We start from the raw sequence: 25,890 nt of genomic DNA, 5'->3' as shown, positions 1-25,890 counted from the left end.
TTTGATTTTGTGCTATACCAAAAAAGAGTTCGTATGCATTAGTGTAGGGTTACCAGATTTTCCATCTCATAAAACAGGACACGTGACTCTGCTATGTACTGCCCCCAGGTCTGCTCCGCTCTGCCCCCTCAAACCCAGCCGCACACAAACCTCATCTCTTCGGGCCACACCTTCAAAAAAGATATAAAAAGGCTGGAGTTGGTCCAGAGGAAGGCTATTAAAATGATGCATGGTCTTCGTCATAAGGCGTATGGGGACAGACTTAAAGATCTCAATTTGTATACTTTGGAGGAAAGGCAGGAGAGGGGAGATATGATAGAGATGTTTAAATACCTACATGGCGTAAATGCGCATTAGTCGAGTCTCTTTCATTTGAAAGGAAGCTCTGGAATGAGATGGCATAGGATGAAGTTGAGGTGATAGGCTCCGGAGTAATCTGAGGAAATACTTTTTTACAGAAAGGGTGGTAGATGCATGGAACAGTCTCCCGGGAGAGGTGGTGGAGACAGAGACTGTGTCTGAATTCAAGAAAGCCTGGGATGTGGCATGTGGGATCTCTTAGAGAGAGGAAGAGATCATGGTTACTGCGGATGGGTAGACTGGATGGACCATTTGGCCTTTTATCTGCCATCATGTTTCTATGTTTCTATGCATGTGAAGTCATCACGTTGCATCCAAGCATGTGCAAATGCATTCCAGCCCTGGCCCCAATCTCACTCGCTTCTCAAAACCCGGACAAAGTGCCAGGTTTTGAAAAGCCATCTGGATGCCTGGACATGTCCTCTAAAAGAGGACATGCCCTGGGATATCCAGATGTCTGATAACCCTACATTAGTGGTTCTTAATCCTGTCCTGTGGGACCCCCAGCCAGTCGGGTTTTCATGAATATGCATGAGGCAGATTTGCATATAATAGAGGTGACAGGTATGCAAATCTGCCTCATACGTGTTCATTAGGGATATCTTGAAAACCCAACTGGCTGAGAGTCCCCCAGGACAGGTTTAAGAACCACTGATATATATCAATACACACCAGTATAAAGTCTCTATTATGTTCAATACCTTTGAGTAAGTCATGTAACCCTCATTCTTAGAAAACCAAAAAAAAGAAAACCAAAAAAACTCTGTGGAGTGACGATGTTCCTAAATGGACTTTATTTGAAAGTATCGAAGTTCCAAAGGTACACTAAAATCATCCACATAAAATAATTCCATCCACATAAAAGTAAATCATCCACATAAGAGCCTTAAAGGACCTAGTCCGCTAGAGATACAGGACCCAACACGGTCCGCGTTTTGACAAAAAGTCTTCTTCAGGGGTCCCTGGGGGTCCTATAAAGGTGTGTACATGGGAAACAATTGTGTGGTGAACCGGAAGTGAGACACTGCTTGCATTCTTAGCCAGAACTCTTGTCAAAACCTGGCAGGGCAATATTCAAAGCAGTTTTTCAAGATAAACTGTAACCCATTTTGAGCTTTCTGGGGAGGATGGGATTAAATCCAGATAAATAAATAAATGGCTTCATCAGGCCTGTACTGTATGTAGATATTCAGTGGCATTATTTGGGTGGTGCTGCTAACTATCCTTACAGAATGCCTCTGCATTATCCAGTTTGTGCCAAAGCAGTGCAGGGGCAGAGCTTGGGTAACATTAGGAGTTGTCTGGTTGGTGGTAATATTCTGTCTGTTAACGGGACAATGATCCAGATACAGTTATAATAGCAAAAAAGCCATCCTAACTTTAACCTTATCTGGATTTGATCACAATATCATCATTATCCAGATAGTGGCGCTAGTCACCACTGAATCCAGATATTGAACACTAGCCACTATCTGGATAACTGTTGAATATCCTAATTTAATTCAGCTGTTGTGGCCAGCATAACCCCCCCCCCCCCCCAAAAAAAAAACAAAACAAAAAAAAAAACACACACCTAAAACCCACCCCGATTGCCCTGGGTGAATATTGATTTCTGAATATGTTAATCCTTCAGACTCTTTCCTTCGACAACATGTCAGTATTTGTATTTTCTCCCTCTGTACAGTGTATCTGCATGATCATTTTATGATAGATATGGGTTTGATCATATCTGTTGAGTTTAAGGCAGTGATCTCGAACATGTGGCCCTCAAACATTTGGGAGAAATGGTAAACACCCAGGGCAGGATTAATTCTTCAAGGGCCTCTAGGCACACAAGTACACTGGACCTCCTGGCAAAGAAGAAATGGTGCCTATGGAAGGGAGGAGAGAAAGAAGGGAAGATGGTGTCCATGCAGAGGAGGGGAAGGGAAGAGATGGTGCCCATGTAGAGGAGGTAAAGGGGAGAGAGGGAGGTGATAGTGCTTTTTGATGAAGGGGAAGGGAAGAAATGGAAACTAGATAGGAGAAATTGAAGAAGGTTGAATGTGAAAGATGGATATAGGGCAGGAAGTGAAAGAGGAACAAAATGATTAGAAAGATAAAATCACCCGACAAGAAAGGTAAGTATAATTTTATTTTTTATTTTAAAAGTTAAATGTGCAAGCCTAAAATCTTGTGATGGCCCTTGTAGCTTTCTCTTGACCACTTTGTTGCCCTTTATGTGAAAAAGGTTGGAGATCCCTGATGTAAGGTGATCATATGGTAGATAAAGTAACAGCAAAAACTAGGAAGGATGCTTGGATGCATGCAGAGAGGAAAGGCTAGCAGGAAAAAGGAGGTGGTAATGCCTTCTATGTCTTTAGTAAGACCACATTTAGAGTACTATGCAGTTCTGGAGATCACACCTTCAAAATGATATACTAAAGGATGAAGGTGAACGGAGAGAAACTCGAGTATCTGAGGAAAGTCTTTATAGAAAGGGTGTTGGATGCATGGAACACTTTCCCTGTGGAGGTGGTAGAGACAAGGACAGCATCTGAAGTCAGGAAAGCAATGAATAATCAGAATCTCTGAGAAGTGATTGTAGAACTGATTATGGGTGGGTAGACAGGATAGGCCATATGGTCTTTGCCATTGTGTTCTGCATTTCTATGGGTCTTAGTTTTGGATTCTAACCACACAAGTCTGCTGACAAGGCCTATTTTGGTTTTTAGAGATATACAAACGGCGAATCTCCGCTACCTCAGCAGCAAGCAGGCCTTGGCGGACCTTGCCCACTTTCAAACGGTGATGACTCAGAAGCTGGAACTGAACGATAGCAAATGGGTTGTCTTTGGTGGTTCTTACCCAGGATCCCTTGCAACGTGGTACAGACTCAAGTATCCCCACTTGGTCCATGCTGCTGTGGCCACCAGTGCACCAGTGTATGCTTTAATCAATTTCATAGGTGAGTTTATGAGATCTCCAGAGTGAAAGTGAAATACAAACTTAAGGTATTTTAAATTCTTAAAAGCTGTGTTTCCTATTTATGTACAGGGTGAAGCAAAAACAAGTAACCCCCTAGAGGGATTTGTTTTTTTCTGTTTTCTCAGGAACTGCTTGGAATTCCATCATACTTTTCATCGTTCTATTAAATAACATTTAATTATCTTAAGCTATGTTGATGTTGCTAACATTTTAATGTTACTACTTAGCAATTTTAGCACATTAAAATGTTCAGGCTAAAACACAATAAAATAACATCACTGAAACAATACAATTAACATTGTGTCAGAATTTTGCAGTCGCTTTGAGTGCTCAGAATAACAACCCCCAGCTTTAACAGGCCTTCGGGAAATCCTTAAAATCCTTGTCCGTTGGTCACTGTAGCAGCTGACCCAGATCATCTGTAGCACTTCCTTGAGTTTGGCAATTGGAACATAAGAATCGCCTTACTGGGTAAGACCAATGGTCCATCAAGCCCAGTAGCTCGTTCTCACGGTGGCCAATCCAGGTCACTAATACCTGGCCAAAACCCAAGGTGTAGCAACATTCCATGCTACCAATACAGGGCAAGCAGTGGCTTCCCCTTGTCTTTCTCAATAACTGACTATGGGCTTTTCCTCCAGGAACTTGTCCAAACCTTTCCTAAAACCAGCTACGCTAGCTGCTCTTACCACAACCTCTGGCAATGCGTTCCAGAGCTTAACTATTCTCTGAGTGAAAAAAATGTCCTCCTATTGGTTTTAAAAGTGTTTCCCTGTATCTTCATCGAGTGTCCCCCCTAGTCTTTGTAATTTTTGACAGAGTGAAAAATCGATCTACTTGTACCCAGGATTTTGTAGACTTCAATCCTATCTCCCCTCAGCCATCTCTTTTCCAAGCTGAAGAGCCCTAACCATTTTAGTCTTTTCTTCTACGAGAGGAGTTCCATCCCCTTTACCATCTTGGTTGCTCTTCCTTGAACCTTTTCCAGCGCCACTATATCTTTCTTGTTTGAGGCTTTGGGTAGAGTTTGTGATAGGCATCCAACATTGCTCCCCAAATAAAAATCTGTCACTATAATATCATTAACAGTAAGATGGTACTACGTTTTTTCCCCAAATAATGGTAGCTTTACAGTACAAATGTTTTTGAATGTGTCAATCACTGGGTGGTCATGCTAAAAAGTCTGTAACTTTGCTGTTTTTAAAGATAATCTTATTCAACTCAGCACATAAACATAGATAGCAGCAACTAACAAAGCTGTAAAATTTCATGTTGAAATTCTAAGCGGTTGCAGAGAAAACATCGGAAACTTCTAGAAGGTTACTTACTGTATTTGCCTCATCCCTGCATTATTAGGATGCACATTTGGACTTTTGATGGGTCAAAGAATGGCTTATTGGTTACAGTAATAGGCTAACAGCCAGGAAAAGTAAGATTCAAATCCCAGCTTTTTCCATCAAAACATCTTCACGCCAGTTATTTAGAAGACATGGTACAGTCACTGGCAGCCAATGAAAATATAACTTGTCTATCCAAATATTTTAAAATCTTATGTGGATAGTATTCTGCTGAAAATATACAAATATTCAATCATAAGAAAGATCAGACCAGAAATTTTCCACATAGTGATGATATTCAGCTGCTAAATAGACGTAGCCCTGGCTCCAGCCAGCTCATTGGGTCAGGGACCCCTGACCAGGGCTCTGCCCCCCCCCCCCAAAAAAAAATGATGATGACATGAAAATCTCACAATTCTCACAATGTTACAGTCTCTTTTGAGCTTGGGCATAGGCCGGGGCTGGATAACTGCAGTAAGTCGGAGGAGCTAAAATCCCAGATTTTGGTCGCCAGCCTCTCAGACCAGGCACAGCTTCCTAACTGAAAGAAAACCAGCCAAAGTCCAAGGTACAATTTAACAAACTGAAGCCTTTTATTTAACTTGATTGCAGATTTTAGCTTCACTCTTTATAAGTCCTTCAGGGTTGTTGGCAGTTGTCAGGTTCAAACAAACAGCTCAGAACAGTCTAACCACATTTCTTTCCTCTCAATTTGATCGTGGCAGGTAAGTGTATATCCATCTTCCCCCTCGGAACCACAAAGGGGTCTCCCTCAGCATACAGGGTGTTGGCAGGAGATTGAGGGTAACCAAGCCCTGGAGTCTCCCTGTGACTCCTTCTCCTCAAAAGTTTGTGTCCTCTCTTTATTTCTTTCCTCTCTGTTCTTTCTCAGGAACCAATAGGATTCTCCTTTGGTACACTGTGCTTTGGCAGGAGAAACAGGATCAACCAAAAGCGAGGCATCTCTCTCCCACCCTCCTTTTATAATCTCCCCACCCCTGTCTTGCTGGGGGCACCAGTATCTCTCTGCCCCCTCACGCCATGTTTACGCCTTCCCCCCTAGTACCTCTTTAAAATCTTTGTCAATGCGAGCTGGGTACTAGGTATAGGTTTGGTTTTTTTTTTTTTAGAATGGCTTACCTGTGCCTTCCCCTATTAATTATGAGAAACTGGAAAAATTGAGACCATTTAAATTTCACATTCTGGTGGGCAAATTTATGTCTAATTTATAAATATGAGAAAGTGAATGCTGATTTGTCAGGAAACATAAAAATTTTAAAATTAATATGGGGCCCATTGATGTCATTTGTAGATCTATTATAGTTTTGAATTTGTTGTTATATCAATTGCACATCCAGAGGGGATGGGTGGGGTGGGTAACAAGGAAGCTGGACTCGGAAGAATCCCTGGACATAGTGTACCTAGACTTCAGTAAAGCATTCGATAGCGTCCCTCACCATAGGCTGTTGAGCAAGATGAAATCGTTGGGATTGGGAGAAATGCTAATTGCATGGGTCAAGGACTGGCTAAGTGGTAGACTTCAGAGAGTGGTGGTTAACGGTACCTCTCTAAAACGTCAGAAGTGACAAGCGGAGTTCCGCAGGGCTCTGTCTTGGGCCCTCTACTTTTCAACTTATTCATAGGGGACCTGACTCAGGGGCTTCAAGGTAAAATAACACTATTTGCCGACGCCGCCATGTATGTAATGTAGTGAGCAGCTCCAATTTACATGATAGTATGACACAGGACCTGTTTTTGTTGGAACATTGGTCTTCGACCTGGCAGCTAGGCTTCAACGCCAAGAAATGTAAGGTCATGCACCTCGGCAGTAGAAACCCGTGCAGAACTTACACCTTAAATGGTGAGACCTTAGCTAGGACTGTGACAGAACGAGATTTGGGAGTGACTATCAGTGCAGACATGAAAGCTGCCAATCAAGTGGAGAAGGCTTCATCTAAGGCAAGAATGTTGGGCATGATAAAGAAAGGAATCTCGAGTAGATCGGAGAAAGTTATAATGCCGCTTTATAGGGCAATGGTCAGACCCCACTTGGAATACTGTGTCCAACATTGGTCTCCCTACCTAAAGAAGGATATAAAACTGCTGGAGAGGGTGCAGAGACGAGCAACCAAACTAGTGAAGGGTATGGAGAAACTGGTATATGAGGATCGACTTAAAACACTGGGATTGTTCTCCCTTGAGAAAAGGAGACTGCGTGGGGATATGATCGAAACCTTCAAAATACTGAAAGGAATCGACAAAATAGAGCAGAGAAGATTATTTACATTGTCCAATTTGACACGGACAAGAGGACATGAAATGAAGCTAAGGGGGGACAAGTTCAGGACTAATGTCAGAAAGTTCTGCTTCACATAGAGAGTGGTTGGCATCTGGAATACTCTCCCAGGGGAGATTATTGCAGAATCGACAGTCCTAGGCTTCAAAAGCAAACTAGATGCATATCTCCTTGAGAGAGGCATATAAAGTATGGTTGGCTATAAAATAAACCAGGTGTATACCTGGCAGGGCCTCCGCGTGTGCGGATCGCCGGACTTGATGGACCGAAGGTCTGATCCGGAGATGGCGCTTCTTATGTTCTTATGTTCTTAAGACAAATGTTGGGTTGCATCCACAGAAGTTTCGTCAGCCGGAAGCCTGAGGTCATCATGCCGTTGTACAGAACCATGGTGAGACCACATCTGGAATACTGTGTGCAATTTTGGAGGCCACATTACCGTAAAGATGTGCTAAGAGCAGAGTTGGTTCAGCGGATGGCCACCAGGATGGTATCGGGGCTCAAGGATCTCTCATACGAAGAGAGGCTGAACAAATTGCGGCTCTACTCTCTCGAGAAACGAAGAGAGAGGGGAGACATGATTGAGACGTTCAAATATATCACTGGGTGTATCGAAGTGGAAGAAGATATTTTCCTTCTCCAGGGACCCTCAGCCACAAGACGGCATCCGCTTAAACTCAGGGGCGGGAAATTTCATGGTGACACCAGAAAGTATTTCTTCACTGAAAGAGTAGTTGAACATTGGAACAAGCTTCCGATACAGCTGATCGAGGCCAACAGTGTGCCAGATTTTAAGGGTAAATGGGATGCCCATGTGGGATCCCTGAGAGGGTGAATATAAGGATGGGTCATTTGGAGCGGGGGCTCTAGAGCAGACTTAGGGGGTGGGTCTGTGGAGTGGGCAGACTTGATGGGCTATAGCCCTTATCTGCCGTCATTTTTCTATGTTTTCTATGTTTCTATGATTGGGTGGGGGTTTGCACAATTAAATATATGCATATATGGAAGCGTATGAATTTACTTTATCAATAACTTTATATATAATAATTTTTACGGGGCAAATATGTTGATCTCATTATATATTGTAAAGATTTTAGGTGATGTATAAAGTGTAAAATGTATTCTTTTCCTTGTATTCACTTAATGAAAGTATTAAAAATGAATAAAGATTATTAAAAAAAAAAAGAATGGCCTACCTGTACGTTCAGGCGTTTAATCGCCCAGGCCGCCACTACGTCTACCTTTAAGCCCTATTCTTGAAAAAAAAAAAATTTGACCAAGTCCCAAATGCCCAAAACAAGACCTTTTAGGCCTGGAAGGGACCAGTCCTTTCCCTAAAAGCACAATTCTCTAACCGGAATCTGTCATAAACACTGGCTAAAGAATCATGGAACCATCCGTCCCCCTCCCCCAATGATTGCATCAGGAACCTGCTGCGTCGCCCCTCCCCCAAATGATCACCGGCAGGAGAGATGCCCAATCTCTCCTGCCGCACCTGCCATGACCCCCCCCCCTCCTCCCCGAATGATCATGGCAGGAGGGGGGGTCTCGACGGGTGATGGGCAGGAGGGACTGGGCATCCCTCCTGCCACGATCATTACAGGGATAGGGGACAGGTTGCCTGGGCCATTGAGCTGATCGCAGCAGCCACATTCAGCTCAGTGGCCTGATCTGAAACTTATACCCTTTTTTGGCTTGGTCTAAGTCAAAACGTATAAGTTCCTTACAGGCAACCTCATCAAACTTTCAATTATGGCTGCTGGATGACTAAGTCTAGGTCGTCCCACCTCCCACCCTAACCACTCCTCAAAAAATGCCCCTTTTCACCCAGCGGCAGTGACAAAGCCTCAGCTGCTTTTACATATGTCTAAAACCCATTTTGATTATCGGTACTTGGACGACCTGTCCTTTTGATTGTCCAAGTGCCCATTTAGGCTGGCTTTTAGACGTAGTTTCTTTTTAAATATGTACTTCATAACCTTTATGTTCTCACGCTCAGCAATGATGCAGTGATAAAATCATATTTTATGCAAAAAAAAATCTAGCAGTATTTGATTAAATGAACATTCAATATCTGCACTTTATTGTGGAAAATAATAGAAATTTAACATACTTCGCTAATAGCTAAACACATACACTTTAATGTAGTCATCTACCAATGGCGTTCCAAACACTCAAGCATTCAGTGCCTTCTTGAGATAGGATAAAGCCTGTGATGCTGTTTAATTCCTTGCAGCAAGGCCTTATGCTGCACTGGTTCTGTAGCGATGTCAGTGGCAAAGTCAGTTATCGGTTTAACACCTCGCTTGGCTCTGTTAACCACCTTCCATGCTGCTGGACAGTTTGTCAACACAGTGAAGGAGGCCTGCCATTGAATTTTATGTAACCTGCAGGACCATGGGAAGTATACACAGAAAACATCATGTACCAGAATTTTTGGTGATTTTAAATAATGTATTTCACAAATATTTTCATAATAGCCACTCAACAGCTGGTTGCAATTGTTTTTAGTTAAATTTTTACCTATATATTTATCTCAGAAGGTTTATGGAGCATGGTGTATTTCTGATTCCAATATTATGTAATATTGCGGCTTGCTAGGAATAGTAGTCAATCCTTGTATTAGGGAGAGCTGCGCAGAAATATGAATGATTTGAAATAGGTATGAATTAGTGCAGAAAAGGGGAAAAGTCTTTTTAATTTATTTTATTTACATCACAGAGTTGGCGTGGGGTTAGAAAACTTCTACTAAGACTTAGGGGTCCTTTTATTAAGGTGCGCATTTAGCGTGCGCTAAATCGGTTAGCGTACCTTAATAAAAGGACCCCTAAATGTCTTAATTGAAGTTTATCCTGTTGATACTTTTCTGTTTGTATTGTTTTGTACTTAAAACAATAAAAAATATTTGAACTTAAAAAAAAAAAAAATTGGCCCGCGACTTAGGACTCCTTTTACTAAGCTGCGCTAGCGGTTTTACATTGCCACGCACGCTAAACGCTAACGCCTCTATAGAGCTGGCGTTAGTATTTTCCACGTAGCGCGGGGGGTTAGCATGCGCTAATCTTCAGCGCACGCTAAAAATGCTAGCTCAGCTTAGTAAAAGGAGCCTTTAGCCTATGTTTTAGATTTCGGCCCCTTATGTGATTGAGTTTGACACCCCTGTATTAGACCCATGTGTGATAGATTGTATAGTGCACTGCATAAATGAATATTTTTGGTTCTCTAGAATATTTGGAAGTTGTACAAACCTCTCTGGCTGACTATAACCCTGAGTGCCCTAAAGCAGTGAAAACTGCATCCGACACGCTGGTAAAAATGTTGAAGAACAAGGAGAACTATGCTGCAATTACTAAGGACTTCAGGTAAGCAACTTTTCTTTCTTCTGCCTTAAAATGTATTGCTGTTTTTAACCATTTCTGTTTCAGATATGAGAGACGGTCTATACCGCTTGATCTTTCACCTGTTTTTGACAACCCCACAGAAAATCAGGGAAACCAAAAAAAAATCGTAGCTGGAGGGAATGCATCAAAGAATCGGGAAAAAATATGTACTGTATTAATAATCCGAGTCCAAGACTCTAATGTTACATCCACAAAATTTATTTTGCATAGTCTAACAGCTTGTTTTACAAAGTCGCAAGGCAACAGCCCCGAAGCCCTTTAAATCTCTAAGGGCTTCGGTGACGTTACCGCACAGCAGCCACTAGTGCGGCTTTGTAAAACAGGCCCTAAAACAGATTCTTAAAACTTTCGAAAAATAAAAGAACAAGAGGGCACTTGGAAAAGTTGAAAGGGGACAGATTCAAAACGAATGCTAGGAAGTTCTTCTTTACCCAACGATTGGTGGACACCTGGAATGCGCTTCCAGAGGCCGTAATAGGGCAGAGTACAGTACTGGGGTTTAAGAAAGGATTGGACAATTTCCTGCTGGAAAAGGGGATAGAAGGGTATAAATAGAGGATTACTGCACAGGTCCTGGACCTGTTGGGCCGCCGCGTGAGCACCTCAGGTCTGACCCAGCGGAGGCATTGCTTATGTTCTTATGGAGATTTTGGTTCATGATGGAGTATTTATTTACAAATTATTTCTGAGCTGAATTTTTAAAGATTTTAATACATTTTATATAATGACACTCTGACATTTGCAGTAGTTTACAAAAATGATGTACATAATTGAAACCATTACAAATACAGACAAAACTTCACATACCCCCCTTTTATCAAGCTGAGCTGCCGAGCACCATAAGTTAAATGCCGAGCCACCTAAAGGAATAGAATGGGTGGCTCGGCAATGCAGCTTGATAAAAGAGGGGGTTAAATTGTCACAAATTGTTCAGTCATTGACATATTCTTCCCACAACTGCCATACTCAAGATCAGAGCTTCCTACTCGTACCTCTGGAGAATAAGAATAAAGAATAGCCTTACTGGGTCAGACCAATGCACCATCTAGTCCAGTATCCTGCCATCACAGTAGCCAATCCAGGTCACAAGTACCTTGCAAAACCCCAAATAGTAGCAACTTTCCATGCTACCAACCCAGGGAAAGCAGTGGCTTCCCCAATGTCTGTCTCAATAGAAGACTATGGACTTTCCTCTAAGAACTTGTCCAAACCTTTTGTACAACTAGCTATGTTAACCGCTCTTACCACATCCTCTGCCAATGTGTTCAGAGCCAAACTATTCTCTGAGTGAAAAAATATTTCCTTCTATTGAGTGTCCCCCTAGTCTTTGTAATTTTTGATGGCGTACAAAATCGATCCACTTGTACCCATTCTGCACCACTCAGAATTTTGTAGACTTCAAGCATACCTCCTCTCAGCCATCTATTTTCCAAGCTGAAGAGCCCTATTCTCTGTAGTCTTTCCTCATACGAGACGAGTTCCATCTCCTTTATCATCTTGGTTGCTCTTCTTTTCTAGTGCCGCTATATCTTTCTTGAGATAAGGAGACCAGAATTGAACACAATACTCAAGGTGAGGTAGCACCATTGACATAGCAGTATCATAACATTCTTAGTCATCTTAACCATTCCTTTTCTAATAATTCCTAGCATCTTGTTTGCTTTCTTGGATGCCACTGTACATTGGGCGGATTGTTTCAGTGTATTGTCTGAAAAACACAGGAGAGTCAAATCCACAGGAACAACACTCAGACACGATGGAGTGGATAAGACCAAAGAAAAGACTGATGAACTCTAAGTATTCCAAGAAATCTTTTATTCCTTTATTACAACATATATCGACTCGACATGCGCATGTTTCGGCCCAAATAGCCTGCCTCAGGAGTCTCACAGGTCTGTGTGCGAATCAAAAGAACATCCAATGATCAGTTAAACATCACATAATTCGCACTGCAAAAACGCCATCACCCGCAAACTGCATAAGGCAGGTGATGGCGTTTTTGCAGCGTGAATCATGTGATGTTTAACTGATCATTGGATGTTCTTTTGATTCGCACACAGACCTGAGGCAGGCCATTTGGGCCGAAACGTGCGCATGTCGAGTCAATGTATGTTGTAATAAAGGAATAAAAGATTTCATGGAATACTTTGAGTTCACCAGTCTTCTCTTTGGACTTATCCACTCCATCGTGTCTCAGCGTATTGTCTACAATAACACCCAGAATTTTTTCTTAGGCACTGACCCCCAAGGTGGACCATAGCATTTGGGTTATTCTTCTCAATGTGCATCACTTTGTATTTGTTCACATTAAATTTAATCTGCTACTTGGATGCCCAGTCTTCCAATTTCCTAAGGTCTGCCTGCAATTTTTCACAATCCACATGCATTTGAACAACTTTGTACAGTTTAGTGTCATCTGCAAATTTAATCACCTCACTCGTCACTCCAATTTCCAGATCATTTATAAATAAGTTAAATAGCACTGGTCCTAGTACAGACCCCTGCGGCACTCCACTGTTTACTCTCCTCCATTGAAAAGAATTACCATTTAACCCTACCCTCTGTTTTCTATCCGATAACCAATTCCTAAACCACAGCTGAACTTTGCCACCTATCCCATGACTCTTTAATTTTCTTAAGAGCCTCTCATGAGGAACTTTGTCAAAGGCTTTCTGAAAATCTAGATACACTACATCAACTGGCTCACCTTTATCCAAATGTTTATTCACACCTTCAAAGAAGTCAAGCAAATTGGTGAGGCAAGATCTACCTCGGCTGAGCCCATGCTGACTCTGTCCCATTAAATTATGTTTGTCTATGTGTTCCTCAATATTTAATCATTGTTTCCACTATGTTGCCCAGCACTGAAGTCAGGCTTACCGGTCTGTAATTTCCCTGATCTCCCCTGGACCTCTCTTTAAAAATAGGTGTAACATTTGCCACCCTCCAATCTTCAGGTACTACAGACAATTATAGTGACAGATTACAGATCACTAACAGCAGGTCAGCAATTTCATATTTTAGTTCTTTTAGTACTCTGGGATGTACACCATCCAGTCCAGGTGATTTATTACTTTTTAACTTGTTGATTTGGCTTAGTACATCTTCCAGATTCACCGAGATTTCTTTCAGGGAGGATAAGGCCATAGAATGAATTCTTTGCTTTGGTCTTTACGGAAGAAGATGTAGGAGATCTACCTGAACCGGAAATGGTTTTTAAGGGTGATGATGCAGAGTTAATCCTTTAGTATGCCTTGCATTCCACTAAGGGCCAAATCTAAAATAGCTGCCCCTCTTGACTACAGTGGAAGTAAAAAACACCCATAGCCACTCTGGAGCATTGTTGGTAAAACACATAATCAGAATCGCCTATTATTATACTATTGCCCAATTTGCCAGTATTCCTAATCTCTGACATGAGATGTGGTAGTATAACCCTACTTATATATTCCTTCCCTTCACATATGGAATTTCTATCCATATGGTTTCCACCCTGCTATCTATGTCATACAGAATGTTTATTTGGTTTGATTAAATTCTCTATTTAACATATAGAACAACTTCTCCCCCCTCTCCAATTTGATCTACTCTCATTGCGATATAATTTGTACCCAGGTAACAGTGTCCCATTGATTGTCCTCCTTCTACCAGGTCTCTGAGATGCCTATTATATCTACCTCATCATTCAGTGCTATATACTGTATCTCTCCTTAAGAAATAGCAGTTTTCAAATTCTTTAAAAAAATTTTTGCATTCTGCACTAAACTTTTAAAGATAAAGGTAATGTATTTCATAATTTAGGACCCTTGACATAGAAAATAGTATTTCTATACTCTTCCAGTTGTACTTACTTAAACGAAGGAACATTCAATTCAAAAGTAGTTGAGATGTTCTGTCTAGCTTTACAATGTTTGGGCAAGGTCTCAACATATATGAACGCACATAAAGAGAAGTTAAATGGCTGTTTAATTTGTGATGCTGAAGGGTTAAAACATATTTTCCTGATCACATTTAGGGCAATCAATCTAAAAAAATTCTTAGTAAAGGGAGGAATTCATCAAGGTGTGCTAACCGTATAAGCACGCACTAATAATTAGCATGCGCTAAATGCTAAGATGCCCACTATATTCCTATGGGATCTTAGCGTTTAGAGCACACTAATGTGGTTAGCGCCCCTTGATGAATCCCCCCCCCTCCCCCTAAATGTCTTGGTTTAGAAATAGAGAGCAAAAGAGGTAGCAGGCCACAGATGGAACAACAAGGAGGAGCCAGGACCCAGAGGATGCAGATTTATTTACATTTCTTATATGCCGGTACCATTTCTATTCAAAGCGGTTTACATTCAGACACACTTAAGTATCTGTCCTGGCAGGTTCACAATCTAACTACAGTGCCTGGGGCAAAGGAGTGTTAAGTGACTTGCCCAGGGTCACAAGGAGTGGCAGGTAGGGGTTCTAACCAGTAGGCCACTCCTCCAGCCTGTGTTTCAGCAGATGCCTGTGTGAGGGGTCTATACACATAAAACAAAAGGTCAAATTTGCAATATAAGACCCCCCCCCCTTTATCAAGCCGCATTAGGGTTTTTTTAAAATCACTGGCTGCTGCAGTAAAAGCTCCGATGCTCATAAGAATTCTATGAGCATCGGAGCTTTTACTGTAATGGGTGGCGATAAAAAAACTCTAACGCGGCTTGATAAAAGGGGAGCCTAAATTTAAATTTAAAATTAAGCATAAATACTAGAGCATTCTTGCAAGGATAATAAGCTTCCCGTGTCCATTCCATAGCTCAAAACAACAATAATCCGTCAGTCTGGTATATGCTTAAAATACAGATATCTCTTTAAGCTCTAGTGCAAAAGAGACAAATTAATAATATTACAAACACTTTGAATATCAAAAATTCTATCTTGAGCATTTATTCGAAAGTCACAACATTCATAAATATGTTTGTAAAGGTTTTATAATGCAAACTATGGGCTCCTTTTTATACGAAGGTGCGCTAGGGCCTTAACGCGTGCTAAATTGCCAGAAGCACTAGCCGCTACCGCCTCCTTTTGAGCAGGCGGTAGATTTTTGGCTAGCGCGCTAATCCGGTGAGTGTGCTAAAAATGCTAGCGCTCCCTCATAAAAGGAGCCCCCATAAGCGCTTCCACTCTGCTAGATCTGTCAAAATGTAGTGTTTGTAAACAATAGTAAACATTGTTTATTCATTAAATTGTTTCTGCGCTCTGGTGATTTGCTTAAAAATGCAAAGTAGACTGGCTTGGCTATTTCCGGAATTCATTCATCATCCAATTATGCCAAGCGGCGCACCTTTAGAATCTTACGATTCCTGATGCAGTGAATGTTTTACCAAAACACGGCCATGTCGAGTCCCTGGATCTGTGCCACAAGCATTGTTCAATAATCTGAAGTTTAAAAACTTCTTGGTTTCCAATTTGAATCATTTGTCTTTTTATTGTTACCTCACTTTTGGACTGCCCTGCGCGTGTAAAGCCCCCATTTTAGAAAGAATGTAGAGATCGGAATTGTTGCATCCAGTTCAGAATATGCACAGTGAAGAGTCTTTTCTAAACTACATGCAGGAGTATACATGTATTTATCTGAAGATGCTTTTGGAGAAAAACTGTCCTTTTTAGGACTAAAACAATTACAGCTTCTACCCTCACCTACTGTTTTACCCCTAAGTGTGCTTTTTCTCAAAGATTGTAGTTCTACCCTTCTTTCCTAATTGTGTGCAGTTAGTATATATGTTTTTGTATGCGTTTACTAACCTAACACGGTTCTGTATAATTTTATAGCTCCAACTGTTTCGTTCCTTTTAAGATATTTTTTTTCTTAATAACTGTACACCGCCTAGAAATTTGAATAAGCGGTAAAAAATTTTTTTAATAAACTTGAAACTTGATCTGCATGTGCAGTGGGACCAGCCATTGAAAAAATTGAACGGAGAAACATAAATTACATGTGTAGGTTGCACATGCAAGTTGGTATTTATTTACAGATCACAAACAAAGCCATACATAATTTAAAACACCTAGGGCCTGATTCTATATATAGCTCTCCCCCAAATCAGCTCCAACTAGCATGATTCTACAAGTTGCGTGTACCTTATATAGAATCGCACTTATCACTAGTGTGTCGCATAACTTTTAGGCATACCCAATTAGGCCAAGGAAAACAAGGCCTAAATCCCTGAATCTAACTTGTGTGCACTTCTGGTGTATTCTATAATAGACCAATGAAAACAAAAACAAAAACTGTGGATACAGATGTTCTGGAGATAATTTATTAAACACTGACATATAAAACCATGAAAATTCAATTAAAAAAGTACAATGATAAAAAATACTGTGATAAAAATCCAACCGGACCCTACACGGTCCGTGTTTCGGTGAACACGCCTTCCTCAGGGGTCCAATGGTTTGCATCCTCACATATAAAGAATTGGACTGAAAACAGTCTATTGTCTTTAAAAATGTGAGCAAAGAACACCGCAGACAAGCTGAAGTAGCAAAAAAAATGCATTCTTTATGTGTGAGTTTGCAAACCATTGGACCCCTGAGGAAGGCGTGTTCACCGAAACACGGACTGTGTAGGGTCCGGTTGGATTTTTATCACAGTATTTTTTATCATTGTACTTTTTTAATTGAATTTTCATGGTTTTATATGTCAATGTTTAATAAATTATCTCCAGAACATCTGTATCCACAGTTTTTGTTTTTGTTTTCATTGGTGGATTATTTTCACTGTGGATGATTGGGTCTCCCCATTTTTCTTTGTTGTGCTGTATTCTATAATAGTATTTTTCAACCATCCATAAAAACCTTCTATTAAGTAACTCTTGGCCCTCAGAAATGCCACCAGTTCTTCAATAGACTTTCATAACAGCTGGCTTTACACATCCAATCTTCACCAGGTCATTGAGTCAAATTATAAAACACCCATCATAAAATGACCCGGTGAAGATTGGATGTGTAAAGCCAGCTGTTATGAAAGTCTATTGAACAACTAGTGTCATTTCTGAGGGCCGGAAGAGTTACTTAATAGAAGGTTTTTATGGATGGTTGAAAAATATTTTTCCTAATAGGGATTGAATGTTGACCTTCTATTTAAATATATATTTTTTAACGTGATATATCAATTCGTATTCTATAATAGTGCACCTAATTTTTAAGAATGCCCACTGTCTGCGAATGCCCCTCGCCTGATCCCCTTTTCCAATTTGTGCATACTTTTTATAGAATCACGCTTTCCAAATTGTGCGCATAACTTTTAATTGGTGTTAATCAGCATCAATTACAAGGTGTTAATTGCCAATTATCAATTCTAATTAGGCCTACTAATTCTAATTAGGCCTACTACATTGGGCAGGATTCACTAAACCTCCAAACCGTGTGCGATCCGATTCCGTTTGCATGCCGGCCGACCAATTCAGTAAAGGCCTGCATGCAAATGGGGACGATCGTTAACACGCCCCACGGCCTGATCGATCCCCGCTCATGCGCCCACCCTGACAGTAGTGACAGGAGAAGCAGCCTCATGTCACCGCTGTCAGGGCTCAGCCCAGCCCAGATCTCTCTTGCCTGCTCCCAGACTCTCCTGTTCTCTACTGCCATTCCCTGCAGTGCAAGCCCGTGGTTTTAAAGTGGGCCTGCACTGCGGAGAATGGCGGCAGAGAGCCCGGGAGCAGGCAGGAGAGACCTGCCCGACACCCCTCCAGGCCCCAATCTCTCCTGCCTGCCCTGTTCTGCTCTGCCCTGCCCCCTCCATTACCCCCCCTCCCCCTGGAGAAAAAAGCAGGAGGGATACCAATTCCCTCCTGCCATCAGCGTGTTTTTAAAAAATGCTGCATGCATGCAGCATGGCCCTGCCCCCCCCCCCCCAACTGGCATGGCCCTTGTCCTCCCCCTGCCGACCGGCACGGCCCACCCCCGGCAGTAAAAAGTTGTGAGCAGGAGGAGTGCTCAGTCCTTCCTGCTCCTAGGCCTCCCACCCCTAGTTTGCCCAGGCTGCTAGGCCTGGCCCACCCACCCACCCCGTTACCTTTAAAATAGCTGGGAGCAGGAGGGGTGCCCGGTCCCTCCTGCTCCTTGGGACAAGGCTCCCTCCATCTTCGGGAGCAGGAGAATTCCCGGACCCTTCTCCTACTCCTACGCCACTCCAAAATCTTCAGGAGCAGGAGTGAATTCCTCCTGCTCCTACTTTACTGCCGGCCGCCGCCCAATAGCGGCCCTAGGCCCCGCCCCGGTGCATCATCTGATGCACGGGCAGAGGCCTAAGGCACTGATTGGCAGAGGCGCCTCGGGCTCCTCCCTTTGGAGGGGCCTGGAACACTTCAGCCAATTAGGGACTTCCTTAGGGAGGAGTCTAAAGAAGTCCCTGATTGGCCATTGTTTTGGCCAGTCAGGGACTTCCCTATACAACGTAAGGTGCTGTATACAGAATTTGGGAGATAGAGAGGCATTTTTGAAAAAAAACATCCAAAGCAGAATTGGGATGTCTAGCTCTTTACCTTCAAAAAAATGTCCATCTTAGAGCTATTTTTAAACAGGAAAAACACCCTGGTTTCCCTTTCAAAAATGTTTCAAGGATGGACATTTTTGCACAGAAGACATCTAAAAAGAAGAGCCATTTTCCAAACTGACATGTCCAACTTATAGACACAAGAAAAAAGGCTCAAGGACCTCTGTCTGTCATCATTTTCAGAAAAATGGCCACATAGATGTCACTGAAGATTAGAGGAAGGTAATGTTTATTGCCTAAACTCACTATTGTTGGGTTTTTTTGTTGTTGGTTTTTTTTATTTTTTTTTAGCATTACGGAGACTGAGCACAGACATAACTCGTCCCACGTTGATTTATCAAACCTCTTCAATATCTCCTAACTTATATTCTTTACAACCTTGTTTGACAGCTCTGGCAAATTGATTTGACTCAAACCTAGAAAAAACTGTGACATGTTGGTTGACAGATTATCACCCTAAAGCCCTCAATCACTCCTTTACTCTTTGGTAAACTGATTCCACCTTTAGAGACTTTTTGATATTTGAAAATTCAGTTTCATTCAGATCCATTCAGATCTTACGTTTAAGTCTCACATTTCTCAGGTTGTAAAGCTCATCTTCCGATCCCTGCACCAAATCCAATTTCTTTGTAATGCTTTTTGGATACATCTAGTTTACATATGCTCATACCAACATTTATTGTGTCTAAACCTGACTATTGTAACACTGTTTGTTTATGCAGGTATCGCTAATCCCCAGCTATGTCATCTACAAAACTTTGCAGAATATGGCAGCACACTTTCTTTTGTAAGGCCAATAATCTGACCATGAATCTCTGCTTCGTTGTAGACTTCGTAGGTTGCCCCAGTGCTCATTTTATTTTGGGTGCAATTCAAGATTTTACGTTTCATGTTTAAAACGTGCCTTCTAGGATCTCCGTCATATTTAGCATCCTTGCCCATTCCACACACTCCTAATCAGCATCTTCACTAGATGAGCATCGATTGGTGCCCCCTGGTCCTAAAAAGACACATTATAAATTGACTTGCTCTTTGGCTTCTTCTCTCTTTAAGCCCAAGACTTTGGAACTCTCGTCCATCCTGTATTAGGTCAGAACTTCATAAAACAACTTAAATCCTTTTTTTGGGGTGGGGGTGGGGGGTGAATTGGTGTGTTTGGTCTCATACATGCGGTGACAGTTAAGCAGAGTAACTGAACAGTTCTGATGTAGATTGTTAGAATTTAAATAAATAAAGATCATTTATCCTATTAATTTACGGCATTCTTTTCTTGTTGATTTTAAATTAATATTTTAATCATTGTAAACGGCTTAGACCTAATTAAGGGGTCCTTTTACTAAGGTGCACTAACCGATTTAGCGCACGCCTTAGTAAAAGGACCCCTAAGAAAAGTGGTATATCAAATGAAACAATGGGGGAGAAGTTCCTTAAATCTCTCTCATAAAGGGCTGGCCCTAATGAGCACTTTTTAAAGACATAAGAACATAAGAAGTGCCTCTGCTGGGTCAGACCAGAGGTCCATCGCGCGGCGGCCTAACAGGTCTAGGACCTGTGTAGTAGTCCTCTATCTATACCCCTCTATCCCCTTTTTCTTCAGAAAATTGTCCAATCCCTTCTTGAATCCTAATACTGTCCTATCACGCCCTCTGGAAGCTCATTCCAGGTGCCCACCACCCGTTGGGTGAAGAAAAACTTCCTAGCATTGGTTTTGAACCTGTCCCCTTTCAGCTTTTCCGAATGCCCTCTCGTTCTTGTAATTTTGGAAAGTTTGAAGAATCTGTCCCTCTCCACTTTCTCTATGCCCTTCATGATCTTGTAAGTCTCTATCATATCCCCTCTAATTCTCCTCTTCTCCAGGGAAAAGAGCCCCAGTTTCTCCAGTATCTCAGTGTATGAAAGGTTTTCCATACCTTTTTATCAAACGTGACGCTCTCCTCTGAATCCTCTCGAGTATTGCCATATCCTTCTTAAGGTACGGCGACCAATATTGGACGCAGTACTCCAGATGCGGACGCACCATCGCCCGATACAATGGCAGGATAACTTCTTTCGTTCTGGTTATAATACCCTTCTTGAACAAAAGAAGTTATCCTGCCGTTGTATCAGGTGATGGTGCGTCCACATCTGGAGTACTGCGTCCAGTATTGGTCACCATACCTTGAGAAATATATGGCGATACTCGAGAGGGTTCAGAGGAAAGCGACACGTTTGATAAAAGATATGGAAAACCTTTCATTCACTGAGAGACTGGAGAAAGACACATGAAAAGGAATCGGGGCCATAATGATCTATGTGTGGGCAGTGCAACAGCACATGGTGTCCTGTCCATTACCTCCCCTACTTGGCTACAATGCAGTTGGCAGGATGGGAGTGCTGGGGGGGGGGGGGGGGAGGTTACACAGAGCACTTTTCTGGCTCAGTAATTAAAGGAACAGCTGTAAATTCTGATGTTGAAATATTAAACACTGGTCTAAGAGATATTTGGAGCATTGAGATTAAGCATGAAATTACTGCATCTCAATGGCCACGAATTTGGTCTTGGAGGATGAGATGTACAGTGTCGGCATCTATGAGACAAACTTGGTTTTTTTTGTTACATAGAGCGTTATGGACTCCTGTTCGGTTGCAAAAATTAGATAGCTCTTTGTCTAATAAATGTTGGCACTGTCATCTAGAAGCAGGAACTTTAGATCATTTATTATTTTATTGCCCATTTATTATGAATTTCTGGAAATCAATTTGGGACCAAATTAATAATTTATTAGATAACCCAGTGGCATTATCCTATGATACTGTGATATTTGGTATGGAAATGAGAGCAAAAAGTCAGATTTCTGCGAACAACAATAAATTATTACTTATAATGACTGGTGTTGCCATTCAGCAAATCACATATAATTGGAAGGATTGGAGAAGATTAAATTATAATTTTTGGTGGAACTCTTTATGTCATATCTATAAAATGGAAAGATTTATTGCAACGCAGCGGGGATATTTCAGGAAATTTCAGGATGTGTGGAAACCATTTACAAAATATTGTACGGATTAGTTGGCATTGCTTCCCTTAATTTATTAGTTTAATTGTGAAGGAAGGGGATATTTTAATATTACATATTATATAAGATAATGGAATATTTGGTAGGGAGGGGGGAGGGATAAGAGTTTATGTAAGATACCAATGATAGTTTTTAAGTGATGTATTTATTGTTAATGTGAATGAACATATATAACACAAAAACAAACAGAAATATTGGGATATGTGTGTGCCTGCCCTTTCTGGAATGGGGAATACACACAGGAGCCAACTTGTCAAAATGACTGGGGGGCTAAACCCAATGGAAATGATCCTTTCCTGGACACAATCAAAGAGTTTGCTCAATATTGGGGTGCTCAAGCACCCACAGTGCTGTCTCCTATGAATACATATGCAGATTTTGTTTCCTGCCTAAGTCCTACCCAAACCACACCTCACTGCAATCTACACATACACTTCTCCCTCTGTATTCGCAGGGGATGGAGGCAGAACATAGCCGTGAATACCGAAAAACCTCGAAACATTATGCATGCTATTGGCGGTTTTTTCAGTACAATAGACCTGAAAAAGATAATAAACCGTGAATAACCCAACTTGTGATTTGCTCCGTACAACGCCGGGAGCAGCGAGTTCCCTCAGGAACCATCGGGAGCAGCAATTTCCTCCATGAACCACCGGGAGCAGCGATTTCCAATGTGAAACGCTGGGTTCAGTGACGAAAATTAGGGGGAGGAGTCATCAGCCGAAAAATCGCGAATAAGCGAATCCGCAGATGCGGATACGGAGGGAGAAGTGTAGTTCAGGTTTACATATGTAAATACTGGTGGTCTAAATTCAGGATTCATACGTGTGTGTGATATGCACACAGAAACACTAGTATTTATGGTGTAGTGAACAGGGCTCCTAAAATAAAGGCCCTCTGGGTGCATATAGTTTTTTAAAAGACTGTTTCTGAACATAAATCCCTATTTAACTTAAGGAGATGGCTTTCAAAATTGCTCCCACCCTATTTCTTGGAACATATAATTTAGTTCAGACAGACAGACACAACAAACATGAGAAGCAAATAAAAAGGTTTGAGCTCATTAACACCTCCTTCTAGAGTTTTCTATCTGCCATTTCATAAAAGGAAAACTGTCGCACAGAGAGTTACTAACAAACAGCCGAAACTACAAGTTACCAACAGAAGAAAAAAATAGAGAAGAGTTCTTATGCTGTTTTGAAGCGCGCAATAAACTTCGAGATCGATCCATAAAAAAAGGACAAACTCGAAGAATTCCACAGCTTGCTCCCAAACCTCCGATGCTATTTCTCCTTAAACCTCTCCAACAAATTTTTCAAAAACTACGGTCACAGCTTATACAGCTTGCAACAGCACTTAAGAAAAATAACGGTTGGTAAGAAATACTTCTTATATTGCCTTTTTTACGACAACAATGCTTTGCGGTAGGCGCATTCGAAGCCCACCAATGATGTCCGCGATTAAACCCCGCCCCATTTCTACGCAGTGAAGTCCTAAAGAGCTAGCGAACGTGTTATGTGCTTTAAAACCAACAAGGATACAGTGCGCATGTGCGTCGATTGATGTTACAGCGAGACATAAGAACTGCCATCTCCGGATCAGACCTTCAATCCATCAAGTCCAGCGATCCGCACACGCGGAGGCCCAGCCAGATGTACACCTGGCGTAATTTTAGTCACCCATATCCCTCTATGCCTCTCGTAAGAAGATGGGCATCTAGTTTGCTTTTAAATCCTAGAATGGTGGATTCCGCAATAACCTCCTCTGGGAGAGCATTCCAGGTATCCACCACTCATTGCGTGAAGCAGAACTTCCTGATATTTGTCCTGGACTTGTCCCCCCTTAGTTTCAATCCAAGTCCTCTTGTCCGTGTCACATTGGACATTGTAAAAAAAAAAATTTTCCTGCTCTATTTTGTCGATTCCTTTCAGAATTTTGAAAGCCTCGATCATATCCCCTCGCAGTCTCCTTTTCTCAAGGGAGAACAATCCCAGTGTCTTAAGTCGTTCCTCGCATTCCAAGTTCTCCATACCTTTTATTAGCTTCGTTGCTCGTCTCTGCACCCTCTCCAGCGCAAATGGGGGCGTGTTTACGATTTGATCATTGCATGGACAAGCTTTACTGAATCGATCGGCCAGAATGACTCAGAAACGGATAGGACACGAATCGGATAGATTTGTGGACTTTAGTGAATCTCGCCCATAGTCAGGATCTGACAGCCCGTCTGGAATCTTCTAAAGAAGGTACAGTTGTACCAGCCACTTTCCTTGTGACTTTTTCTTTGGACTGTGATAGAGATTGGCTATTTAAATTGTATTTCAGATATCAGACAACCATTTGTTTGTTTTTAAGAATACACACTTTTCCCAATGTTGCAAAACCCCCACAAAAACATCATAGACAGTTATTGCTGATGAGATCTAGGGGTTTAGCTTTGGGAGATTTGGTTTTTGTTGTTTGTTTTAAATTTTCATGCAAATGCATGGTGAAATATAAATTCAAACTTGTCTTTTTCTATCCCTCTCAACTGATTGTGTCATCTGGACTAGAGAATGACACAGGGACAAATTTGTTCCTGTTCCCGCATCCCCGTGAGTTTTGTCCCTGCCCCATTCCTGTAAGCTCTGCCTTAACCACACAAGCCTTGAACACTTATGATTTTAAAGTGTTTGAAACTTGTGCAGATGCAGATGGAGCTTGCAGGAATGGGATGGGAAGGGGAAATGAGTTCCCATGGGGATGGGGAAAAATTTGTCCCCTTGTCATTCTCTACTGTGGACAGATCCTACAGGCCTCAATAGTAGAACCTCAGCTATAGGAACCATTTTTGCTCACTAAAGGTTAATTTACTTAACTCTAAAGGTTGTTTTCCTTTTCAAGAATGAATTATTTTCTTTTTTTCCTTGTTCATGTTTGATCTCTTGCCCGCTCTAGTTATTGAGGACTTATAATTGTACGCAGCTTGGTTTGTTTGTTTTTTTGCTTTGATTCTTGATTTCTTTTTAATGGCTCTTGTTACTGTTGTATACTGTTATTTCTGTACAAATAATATTTTGCTTGTGTTATATTTGAAATTTGTATAAGGAAAAAAAAAAAAAAAAGGTTTGACATAAGATTTCCAGGCAATGGCTGAGAGAAATTAACATGTGGTGATTATAGGCAATATTAATCAAAGAAAAGATATCTTTTATTGAGCAAAGCTGTAAGGAACGAAGTTTCTTACACATCTATATTTTTAAAAAGCCAGTGACTGAATAAAGAAGGTTGAGAGAGTTTAATTTTGCAACCACTTTGTCTGTCTGAGGTAAATGGATGTCAGGTAGGGTTATGTAATCTCCTGTAGATTTTTTTTTTTGTTTACCTCTGGGTCTCTAAATTGGGCACCAGGTCATCACATATGATTTTTCACCCCCCTCAAATTATAGGCCTTTGGTTCTTTCTTTTTCTTTAGTCAGATTCTCCTCCTAGTAATTGTGGCCAGTTGTAAGAACATAAGAATACCCTTACTGGGTGAGACCAATGGTCCATGTAGTCCAGTATCCCATCTTCACGGTGGCCAATCCAGGTCACAAGTACCTGGCCAAAACCCAATAGTAGCAACATTCTATGCTACTGATCCCAGGGCAAGCAGTGGCTTCCCCCACGGCTGTCTCAATAGCAGACCATGGACTTTTCCAAACCTTTCTTAAAACCAGCTACATTAACTGCTCTTACCACATCCTCTGGCAATGTGTTCCAGTGTTTAACTATTCCCTGAGTGAAAGAATATTTCCTCCTGTTAATTTTAAAAGTATCTCCCTGTAACTTCATTGAGTGTCCCCTGATCTTTGTAATTTTTGATGATGTAACAGTTCTCCATGTCTTAGCAAATAAAAAGAGAAGAGGAAGTCTCAGTTTGACAAAAGCATTTGCAGCAGATACCAGTAAGCCAGTTGTCCGTGCAGTGC

General features: G+C 41.5%; 1 protein-coding gene across 2 annotated transcripts in view; it reads left to right on the top strand.

The window, feature by feature from the left end:
• The window catches only part of LOC117367141 (putative serine protease K12H4.7), a 137,493-nt gene that overhangs the window by 8,634 nt on the left and 102,969 nt on the right, over window positions 1–25,890 (top strand). For both annotated transcript variants that reach the window (XM_033959449.1, XM_033959450.1), the window contains exons 3-4: window positions 3,075–3,307; window positions 10,187–10,322. In XM_033959449.1, the coding sequence (XP_033815340.1) occupies window positions 3,075–3,307; window positions 10,187–10,322 (369 nt within the window). The remainder of the gene's footprint in view (window positions 1–3,074; window positions 3,308–10,186; window positions 10,323–25,890) is intronic.

Source organism: Geotrypetes seraphini, chromosome 9 (assembly GCF_902459505.1).
Source record: "Geotrypetes seraphini chromosome 9, aGeoSer1.1, whole genome shotgun sequence".
NCBI lineage: Eukaryota > Metazoa > Chordata > Amphibia > Gymnophiona > Dermophiidae > Geotrypetes > Geotrypetes seraphini.
Note: the sequence above shows the minus strand (reverse complement) of the source record. Positions and strands in the feature narration are given on the sequence as shown.